Source organism: Podarcis pityusensis (assembly GCF_964106645.2).
Source record: "Podarcis pityusensis genome assembly, chromosome: 2".
Taxonomy (NCBI): Eukaryota; Metazoa; Chordata; class Lepidosauria; order Squamata; family Lacertidae; genus Podarcis; species Podarcis pityusensis.
In genome coordinates, this window is record NC_138029.1 from 118,133,861 (window position 1) to 118,145,044 (window position 11,184).

Here is an 11,184-nt window from a genome sequence, read left to right on the forward strand (position 1 = left end):
TAGTGCTCCATGAACACAGTCGTATAAACATGTGTATGCATATATTTCCTTGGTTAATGATAAAATCAAGTAATATAATTTGCCTCCCACCTTTGAGTCCTAATGGAGTTCTGCTGGTGGTTTATATGGTGCAGGGATTGGAAACCTATAGCCCTCCAGATATGGTTGGCCTCCAACTCCCATCTGCCTCATCCATTAACCAGAGATGATGGGAACTGTAGATGTCTATCAATATCTGGTGGGTTCCTGATCCTTGATAAAGCAAATAATACACATTGAAACTGCTGTCCTAGGCATGTCTACTGAGAAGTGAGCCCTGCTGGGCACAATCGGGCTTACTCTCAAGGAAGTGGGTAGAGGATTGCAGCCAAACAGCCAAAACCCTTTAATAAAGTAAATGCAGACATGCTTTAATCTTTTTTTCTTTTTTTTTAAAGTAAGCTTCTTTCTGGCTTATGTAGAACACATTTCTGTAATAATGTGCCAGATGTTTTTGTGAGTGGATCTATCCTGTATTGTCATCCCTCGTCTTGAAATGTTTTAACAGCAGAGTCAGGGCTGGTTCCATCAGAAATTGACGGAGTGGGGAAGGTTGAGGGGACCTATGGTGCGCCACCTGTCTAGGAAAAGGGCTTGGCCTCCATCACTGCCTCCTGTGGCAGTGAGTTCCATAGTTTAACTATGCTCTTTGTGAAAATGTGTTTCCCTTGGTCTGTCTGGAATCTCCTTCCCTTCTGCTTTATTGGCTGCCCCCAGTTTTCAGTGTGATGAGAGAGGGAGAAAAAATTATCCCTAACCAAATTTCTCGACACCATGCCTTTTTTTCTAAATGAAGCAGAAGTCCTTGCACCTTTTGCTCTGGCCTCTTGACCCTTTTGATTGTCATTTTCTAAACCTCTTCCACCTCTGCTATAGCTTTTTTCCGGTGAGGCAACCAGAACTGTATGCAGTACTCCAAATGCAGTCACACCACAGATTTGTATGATGGCGTTGTGATGCTAGCAGTTTTATTTTCAAAATCTTTCCTAATGATCCCTAACATGGAAATCAGCCATACACTGGGTTGACATTTTCATTGAGCTATCCTAATTTCCATTTCATTATCTTCATTTGTCTTGAGTCACCTCCGGAATGCCTCCTGTGCATATTCCTGCCTTATGGGAGTGGGGTGAAGAAGAAGAAGACTATGATGCGGAATAATATCAGCAGTTGCCATTTGTCGTACTTAATTCTTTATTTGTCTGCCACCTTTCTTGCAACATCAACAAAATGCTCAATTTTTCGCTCGATAGCTTGCAGCGTCAGGGAAAAAAATAACACAATTCACACTCACAGTCACAAAAACGTAACAAAATTTAAGAAGCCGTACGTAATAAATGAAAATGTATCAATAAATGTACAGTAAAATGAATCCTTGTGTAATTCCAAATTAGGTGTAACAATAAAAATACAAAGCAATAAAAATACCAAGCACATCAAAAATAAATCATCTCCTAAATTAAATCTTGACTTCCAACAAAGACTCCTAAACCAAATCCCACTGTGATAGCTCGGTGACAGGTATGGGGTCTCTCAGCACCCTTAACAAAAACTTGGATTGTTTGGGGGAAGCCATGACTGATTAAAAGTGTAATAATGCTGCTTTAAATGTATAGTGCAGATGGGGGCCTTTGAGACCCTGAAAAGAGTTAAAGTGACAGAGGCTTGTTCCTAGAGAGGCTTTGGAATGTGGAATGGGAAAAGAGCCTCTTCCTGGCCCCGCCTCCTTGGTCCAGACAAATTTTGAACAAAAAAATTCCTTCCTGTAGCACCTTAAAGACCAACTAAGTTAGTTCTTGGTATAAGCTTTCGTGTGCATGCACACTTCTTCAGATACACTGAAACAGAAGTTGCCAGATCCTTCTATATATTGAGAAGGTGGGGAGGGGTATTACTTAGAAGGGTGGTGGGAATCGGAGATTGGCAGATAGCTGAGATGAGCCTGTTGACGACTCTTAACGACTGTAATAGGTCTTACAGGAAAAGGCAAGGGGTGAGAAGGTGAGAAATGGCTTAGTCATGTATAATGAGATAAGAATCCGATGTCTCTGTTCAGACCAGGTCTCTCCATTGTTTTAAGTTTGGTAATGAGTTGTAATTCAGCAGCTTCTCTTTCCAGTCTATTTCTGAAATTCCTTTGTAGTAAAACAGCTACTTTGAGATCTTGTATAGAATGTCCTGGGAGAAATTTTGAACAGCTGCTGGAGGAGGTGAGTTGCACAGCAGGAGTCTATTTAGGGAAAGCAGAGCAAGAGGGGAAGGGAAGGGGGAAGGGTGCCCAGAGGGGACAAACTTAGAAAGGGAGTGAAGGTGGGTGATCTTCTGGAACACAGCTGCTGGCAGTGGGTTTTCCTCCTTCCTATTCTTTTGCATTCCAAGTCCTGCTGAGTGAGTACATTACATTTACTTTGGTTCCCAGGCAGCTTAAAAAGAAAAGAAAAGAAATCCAGGGTCTTGATATCCATTGTTTGAAAGTCCAGAAGTAGATGCTGCTGAACTCAGTGGGGCTTCCTTCTGCATGGACACGTATAGGTCTGTCCTGTTTTGTTTTGGGTTTTTTTGCAATATATAAAAAATTTCAAACAGTTTCACAATTGTCTTCATATCAATAATTATATTATTTCATAAATTGACTTCCCACCCCCACTTCCACAGTGTTTGTTTTTACTCATACCTTTTCACAGCATTACCGTATTTTTCGCCCTATAGGGCGCACTGGCCCATAGGACGCACCTCATTTTTTGGGGGGGAAATGAATAACAAAAAATTATTTCCCCCCCCCAGCCACGGGGCTGGGGCGGGGGAAGCCCGAGCTTCCCCCGACCCCAGCTCCCAGAACAGGCTGCCGCAAGGCTTGCGGACACCAGCGCGAAGCATGGGGCATCCTCCGGAGGGCGCCCCGTGCTCCGCGCTGCAGGCTGCTGCCCGCAAGCCTTGCGCGCCCGGGGGGACCTCCCACCAGGCGCGCAAGGCTTGTGGATAGCTTCCTGAAGCCTGGAGAGCGAGAGGGGTCGGTGCGCACCGACGCCTCTCGCTATCCAGGCTTCAGCGAAAGCCTGCATTCGCCCCATAGGACACACACACATTTCCCCTTCATTTTTGGAGGGGAAAAAGTGCGTCCTATAAGGCGAAAAATACGGTATATCTTTATCTATTACAAAAACTTTCTCTGTTTACCGTTATCTAGGATTGCCCTGTTAAGATGCTTACATTTAGAGGTAGGGGGCATATTTTGGATTGTATTGTTTTCCTCATTTATATTTGGCCTTTTCCTCCAAGGAACTAGTGGTGGAGTGTTCATTTATTTTTATTTATTTAATTGAATTGATATACCACCCTTTCCCCGGGGGTCTCAGGGCGGTTCACAGAATAAAATCAAGATATAAAACCACAAAATACATAATAAAAATGAAAACAACAACCCAATAGCCACCCCCTCTGTTTTATCCTCACAACAACCCTTGCAGCGGTTCTCAACCTGTGAGTCCCCAGATGTTGTTGCACTACAACTCCCATCATCCCTGAGCTCTGGCCTTGCTAGCTAGGGGTGATGGGAGTTGTAGTTCAACAACATCTGGGGACCCACAGGTTGAGAAAAGCTGCTAGAGGAAGGCCAGAATGAGAGACCGTGACCGAATGAAGGTCTCTCAAGCCCCATCTGCACTATACATTTGTATCAGTAGGATACCACTTTAAACAGTCATGGCGTCCCTCAAAAGATAATTGGAACTGCATTTTGTTAAAGGTGCCAAGGGTTGTTAGAGTACCTCGTATTCTCCCCACAGAGCTAAAATTCTCAGGGTGGTTTAACGAGAAACACTTATTCCCAGGGAACGGCCTTCTCCAGATGCCTTCTTATCTGGAAGTCCACTCCTGTGGTGGTGATGCAGTTGATGGAGAGCTGGACTAAGACCTTGGAGACCACTCAGCCATGATACTCACTGGGTGAGCTTGGGCTCAGTCACAATCTCTCAGCCTAAATTATCTCACAGGTCACATCCCCTTGAACTTCTTGGGGAAAGGTGGGATTAAAATGCAGCAATAAAAGAGGAGGAATAATGAAGGAATTGGGCCTTTAGTGCTGTGGCACCTGCTGTTTGGAATGCCTTCTTGTTGATTATTATAAAGGAATAATGAAGGAATTGGGCCTTTAGTGTTGTGGCACCTGCTGTTTGGAATGCCTTCTTGTTGATTATTATAAAGGTGTTGCCTCTGTTGTCTTTTCGGCATCTGCTGAATATCTTTCCCAGTCTGCCACTGGATTGGATTTTGCTGGACTTGTTGTTTGCTGCCCTGGGCTCCTTTGGGAAGAGGGATAGGGGTATAAATTTAATAAAGCAAAAAATTAAAATAAATAAATTCTTCAACTCAGCAGGTTAAGACCCAACATGAAAGAGGTTAAAATGGAGACCCATGAAAAAGGAGCCAGGTTTCCTTGAGGTCTGAGGCTGGTGAGGGTGGACAGACTCTTGCTGTGAGGACGATCTCATGTCCCCTGACCAAACTGCAGTCTGTGCAGGTAAGGGAACGGGGAGAACCCACAGCTATTTCTCAAACATTTTTTGATGCCACAATATTTATAGCTGTTAAGAGATGCTGTTCAAGAGACTAGGGCTGTGTGAATGCTACACCTTTAAAGCACCGTCTTTCCCTCAATGAATTCTGGGCACTGTAGTTTGTTAAGGGTTGCTGATAATTGTAACTGTGGGGTGGAAACTGCAATGCCCAGAATTCTTGGGAAGGAAAGAACGTGTCTCTCCTGTTTAGTGTATACACAGCCATATGCAATAAATGCACCTTAGAGAGCTCTGAAGACAGGCTACATACACACCTTACATTTAAAGCACCTTTAAGGCACACGACTCCCTCCAAAGAAGTCTGGGAATTGTAGTTTGTGAAGAGTGCTGGGAATTGTAGCTCTGTGATGGGGAAATTACAGTTTCTGCGATTCTTGGGGGGAAGCCATGTGATTTACGGTAAATGTATGGTGTGTCTGTAGCCTTTAGGCGTCTTAGTACCATTGGCTTTATTTAAAGCAGAATCATACTAAAGGGTTATGCCTATAAGGAACTTCCAAAAGAAACAGCTGTGGCAGAATCATGCTCCAAGGCTGCAATCTCACTTTAAGTTACTTCCAGCTAGAAACCTCCCTTGCTCCTTCTCTCTCTCTTTCTGTCTCACATACACAGACACACAATCTATCAAATAGATATAGAAATAGCTCTGCAAACACGTCCCATCTAGCCACAGTAGGAAGCACCACTTCTGCCTTTGAACACCACTTGTTGGGAATCACATCTGGTGATCACTGTGAGAACAGGATGCTAGACTAGATGGATCACTTAACTTTAAAAATAAGTAAGTCCCTAACTGGTATAATAAAATAACACAAAAACAATAAAATAGCTTTATGAGAACAGCAAATCAACAATACTGAAAGAGGAATGGTAGGGACTGAGGAAAGTCTGGGCGAAAAGATACATATTTGCAAGATTGCAGCTGCTTAGAGATAACGAAGTCTTATATAAATTGTCTCAATAAACGAAGTGGCAGAAGTTACTCATAGTTGTTGTTGTTGTTGTTACCACATCTGGCTTGGTTTCCCCAGGCACACTAGGTGGCTTCCAGCAAAATATAAAAAATAATAAAGTGTCAGAATTATGCTTTATGTGTGGTGGGGGAAGGGTCTTCCACAGTGCAGGGGCAAAGTCAGAAAATGAATGTTTTTGGCTCACTGCCGTGTGATACTCTGTAGAGTGCAGTGTCATGAGTTAAAATTTCCTCAGATCGTTGATGTGTTATTACAGGGTCTCTTCAGGAGTAGGCAGTCTTTTAGGCCTCCAAATTATTCAGGGCTTTTATGTGTGTGTCACAAAAGACCTTGAATGTGGCCTGGTAGCTGATGGACAGCCACTGCAGCTCCCTTAGTGTGGGTATAATATGCATAAAAATACTTAATAGTATTGTGAATTTCTATGACAGTGGTGTTTTATCCCTGAAAGCTGGTTTAAAAAGTACAGTGGTACCTTGGGTTAAGAACTTGATTCATTCCGGAGGTCCGTTCTTAACCTGAAACTGTTCTTAACCTGAGATACCACTTTAGCTAATGGGGCCTCCCGCTGCCGCCGCACAATTTCTGTTCTCATCCTGAAGTAAAGTTCTTAACCCGAGGTACTACTTCTGGGTTAGCGGAGTCTGTAACCTGAAGCGCCTGTAACCCGAGGTACCACTGTAATTAAAAACAAATAAATAATAAATACCACTCAGCAATAGTCCCTTCAGAGTAGCTTGACTGTCTCACCTTGCCTCAGGCTTCATGGTTGCTAGGCCAAGGCTGCGTACACATCTTTTAAAGCACAGGGTCCTACACACCCCAAAGAATCCCAGGAACTGTAATTTATTAAGGCTGCTAGGAATTGTAGCTCTGTGAGAGGCAAACTGAAGTTCCCAGGATTTTTTGGAGAGGAAAATGTACTTTAAATGTATGGTGCGTATTCAGTCTCTCTCTCTCTTTGGCAATTGTTTCATGACCTCTGGATGTAGGGTGTCGACTCACAGTTGAATCTCTCTTTCCTTCAGATATGGAGTCAATGAATGAGGAAGCTAACAAGATCCCAGAGCTGAAGAGCTCTGAGCTGAGGGAGCCACTCCAGGCAGCAGTGCAGACAGCCAAAGAGCAAGATACCCAGTGCGTTGTGAAGGTGGAAGCTGTTTTGAGACAACGGGTGAGAAATCCGGGCGGGATATTAAATAAGACGATTAGATGTTCAGAAAGCAGCAAAGACTTGGATGAAATCTCAGCCGAGGAGGCAAAAGGGAAGGATGAGGGACAAGTAACCTCAACAGAATGTGAGAACAGCTCCTACATTGCAGAAGAGAGGCCGTATAAGTGCTCAGACTGTGGGAAAACCTTCTGTAGGAATGCTAACCTTATTAGACATTATAGAACCCACACAGGGGAGAAACCCTATGAATGCATCGTATGTGGGAAAAGCTTCTCTCAGAAAGGAAATCTTGCTATGCATGAGAGAATCCATGCAGAAGAGAAGCCGTACAAGTGTTTGCATTGTGGGAAATCCTTCTGTAAGAACGCCGACCTCCTTCGACACCAGCGCAATCATACAGGGGAGAAACCGTATCAGTGCTCCGTGTGCGGGAGAAGCTTCAGCATGAATTCTGACTTTATTATACATTTCAGAACCCACACGGGAGAGAAGCAACATGAATGCTCAGAGTGCGGCAAAAGCTTCAATAAGAAATGTAACCTGGTTGCACATGCCAGGACCCATACCGGGGAGAAACCGTACAAATGCTCAGAGTGCGAGAAATCTTTCTCTACAAACTCGGAAGTCTTTAAACATTACAGAACCCACTCAGAAAACAAACCTTATGACTGCTGGAACTGTGGCAAGAGGTTCAGGCAGGAATCACATTTAGCCACACATAGGAGAATCCACACTGGGGAGAAGCCATACGAATGCTCGGGCTGTGGGCAGAAATTTACTCGGAAAGGAAACCTTGCTCTTCATGAGAGAATCCACACAGAAGAGAAACCATACAAATGCTTGGAATGCGGCAAATCGTTCCAAGCAAACTACAAACTTATTGCACATCAGAGACTCCATGCAGGAGAGGCTCCATACGAATGTCCGGACTGTGGCAAAAGCTTCATCCGAAAAGGGAGACTCACAGCACACCTACAGTTCCACTCAGAGAAGAAACCATATGAATGTTTGGATTGTGGGAAATCCTTTGTTATGAACTCCGATCTCCTTAGACATCAGAGAACCCACACGGGCGAGAAACCATATGAATGCTCAGACTGTAAGAAAAGCTTTAGCCGGAAAGATGGCCTTCTCAAACATATAATCATCCATTCAGGGGAGCAATCGCAGACATATGAGAAACCCTATGGATGCTTGCACTGCGGCAGAAGCTACAATTACAAGCAAAATCTCATTATCCATATGAGAAACCATAGCGGACAAAAGCCCTATCGGTGTTCAGACTGCAATAAGGCCTTTAATACAAACTCCGAGCTTACTAAACATCGGAGAATGCACACAGGAGAGAAACCGTACAAGTGCTCTGAGTGCGGGAAAAGCTTCAGCCAGAAAGGAGACCTCATTGTCCATGTGAGGATCCACACAGGGGAGAAACCATATAAATGTACCGACTGCGGCAAATGTTTTAGCCTTAGTTACCTTGTGATCCGCCACCAGCAAATGCACACAGGGGAGAAACCATTTCTGTGTTCTGAATGCGGGAAATGTTTTGGTATACGCTCAAAACTTGCTCGGCACCAGTTGACTCACACAGGAGAAAAACCATACAAGTGCCTGGACTGTGGTCAGTGTTTCACTCGTAAAACGAACCTTTTCAAACATATGGCAGCCCATTCAGTGAAGAAGCCATAGAAATCCCCTGGAGCAGGCGTTGGGTTAGTCCATGATTGCTATAGTTGTATTCCTCACAAGTGAATGCACACAGAGCAAAGCAATTCGTATTAATTTTCCTAATGGGAAAAAAGTTTCAATCTCTCATCAGCCTCAAAGTAGCTTATATGGCACAGTTAATTTTCTAAGAGCAATAAGATCCTTCAGGAAGCACTTAATAAGCAAGGGTCAATTAAGGAATTGTGTACTCAAAAGGGAGGTAATTGAAATACAGAGCATAATCATAATAAAATACAGTCGTACCTTGGAAGTCGAAAGGAATCCATTCCAGAAGACCGTTTGACTTCCAAATCGTTTGGAAACCAAAGCGCGGCTTCTGATTGGCTGCAGGAACTTCCTGCAGCCAATCGAAAGCCCCGTTGGATGTTCGGGTTCCAAAGAATGTTTGGAACACTCCAAAGAAAACTGGAACACTCACTTCCGGGTTTGTGGCATTCGGGAGCCAAAACGTCCGAGTACCAAGGCATTTGGGATCCAAGGTACAACTGTATGTTCTATAATGATGAAATTATAGACCTTAAAACTGAAATATTTGTGTGAAAATGAGAGTTATTCAGCAGGGACTAGCTTTGGAAGGCTACAAATGGATCTGGGCTAGGAGACCACCACAAATTATATCTGTAGATTGGAAGGAATATACATATATATCAATACAGTGTGCAATATCAACAGTATCTGATTCTTTATTGACTTTCTCATACACACACATACTGCACAGGATATATGTTGAAGATATGGTGGTCAACATGCAGGTTGTTTACGTATATTTTTGAGTTAACTGGTAATTCAAACTTACTGCTTTACTGTCCAAAATGTTATCTTAGAATGACCGGGTATTTATTACCAAATGAGCCAATAATATTATTACAGTATTGAGCTATTTACAAGGGTTAATAGTGGAGATGGATCTGGCTCTGGTTTCGTATTTGCTGAAAGCAGCAAAAAGAATAATTGCTAAAGCGTGGAAGACGAAATTGGCACCATCGATTCTGACTGGTCTGGAAAGTTAGTGAATATCGTAATACTATTATTACCGGTCATTTATTACTTGCTCTTCACCAGCAGGACCAAGGGTAGGTTACAACAATTTAAAATTCTGAAAAACAGTCAAAACAGATTGCAATCACAGGAGTAGGGAAAAACACATTTTGAGTGTCCAAGGCTGGTGTAAAGAGATGGTAAGGAAATACATGAACAAACATTTATAAAGAAAAAGGGCTCCTCCCAGAAAGAAGAGGGCAAGGAGAAAAAGGAAGTGCAAAGCCCGCTGAGGGGAAGTTAGAGCTGGTCCTCTCCCCAACCAGGGCTGGATTAACCATTAAGCAAAATAAGGCCATGCTTAGGGCATCAAGGTTAGAGAGGCATTACAGAAATTTTCCATTGCTGGATTTACCATGGGCCATATGATGCTGCTGAACCAGGTTCCACAAAGAAGGCTCTTGCAACAAATGGAAAAAAATTCATATTATATATACAATAATAAAAAATAAATATAAAGTGGAAGTATGCAAAAATAAACATTATTCTCCATCTTACTGTAGGCTTTGTTTCATTTCAGAATTATTTTTTTACAGTTTATTATTGTTCATATTGTTTATGAAGGACCAGGTGCGCAGCCTGGGAGCCATTCTGGGCTCACAGCTGTCCATGGAGGCACAGGTCAATTCTGTGCCCAGGGCAGCTGTTTACCAGCTCCACCTGGTACGCAGGCTGAGACCCTACGGTCTCGCCAGAGTGGTGCATGCTCTGGTTATCTCCCGCTTGGACTACTGCAATGTACTCTATGTGGGGCTACCTTTGAAGGTGACCCAGAAACTACAACTAATCCAGAATGCGGCAGCTAGACTGGTGACTGGCAGTGGCCGTCAAGACCATATAACACCGCTCCTGAAAGACCTACATTGGCTCCCAGTACATTTCCGAGCACAATTCAAAGTGTTGGTGCTGATCTTTAAAGCCCTAAACGGCCTCGGTCCAGTATACCTGAAGGAGCATCTCCACCCCCATCGTTCTACCCGGACACTGAGATCCAGCACCGAGGGCCTTCTGGCGGTTCCCTCATTGCGAGAAGTGAGGTTACAGGGAGCCAGACAGAGGGCCTTCTCGGTAGTGGCGCCCACCCTGTGGAACGCCCTCCCACCAGATGTCAAAGAGAACTGCTACCAGACTTTTAGAAGACATCTGAAGGCAGCCCTGTTTAGGGAAGCTTTTAATGTTTGATGGATTACTGTATTTTAATATTTTGTTGGAAGCCTCCCAGAATGGCTGGGGAAGCCCAGCCAGATGGGCGTCCTGTTCTCATGGTGGCCAACAGTATGACTGTGGGAAAACAGCAAGCTGGACCTGCCTGAGCACAAGGGCCTTCTCTCCTGCAGTTTCCAGCACTTTGCATTCAGAAGAATTAGTGCCTCTGACAGTTGAATGCAGAGGACTTTGTGGAGGAGTCTGGTTGGCTGTGGTGAGAAGCAGGATGCAGGAATCAAGAAGTTTTGGGTTGGATCCAGCAGCGCTCTGGACACATATCCCACCCCCCAAATTCTTACCTGTGTTTTTGGGGACTGCCGTGCCATCTCACTTTCTTGTGTCCTTTATTTATTTATATGTATCTGATAAATATGGTTATTTATCTCCTGCCTTCCAAGACAGCTCAATGATGATGATGATAGTAGGCTTCAATAGTATCAAAAGT

At 43.8% G+C, this 11,184-nt stretch overlaps 1 protein-coding gene across 9 annotated transcripts; it reads left to right on the top strand.

Moving 5' to 3' along the window:
• Window positions 1-1,791: 1,791 nt before the first annotated feature.
• LOC308469574 (uncharacterized protein) lies at window positions 1,792-10,030 on the top strand. Of its 9 annotated transcripts, none has more exons than XM_080992229.1 (4): window positions 1,792-2,040; window positions 2,459-2,571; window positions 4,412-4,558; window positions 6,619-10,030. In XM_080992229.1, exons 3-4 carry the CDS (start codon window positions 4,528-4,530, stop codon window positions 8,454-8,456), a joined length of 1,869 nt encoding a protein of 622 aa, XP_080848355.1. In that variant the 5' UTR covers window positions 1,792-2,040; window positions 2,459-2,571; window positions 4,412-4,527; the 3' UTR covers window positions 8,457-10,030. The 9 variants fall into 9 exon arrangements, with proteins under 9 accessions (XP_080848355.1, XP_080848358.1, XP_080848353.1 ...); XM_080992227.1 differs by lacking the exon at window positions 1,792-2,040 and adding an exon at window positions 2,161-2,249; XM_080992228.1 differs by lacking the exons at window positions 1,792-2,040; window positions 2,459-2,571 and adding an exon at window positions 2,205-2,249.
• Window positions 10,031-11,184: the final 1,154 nt, after the last annotated feature.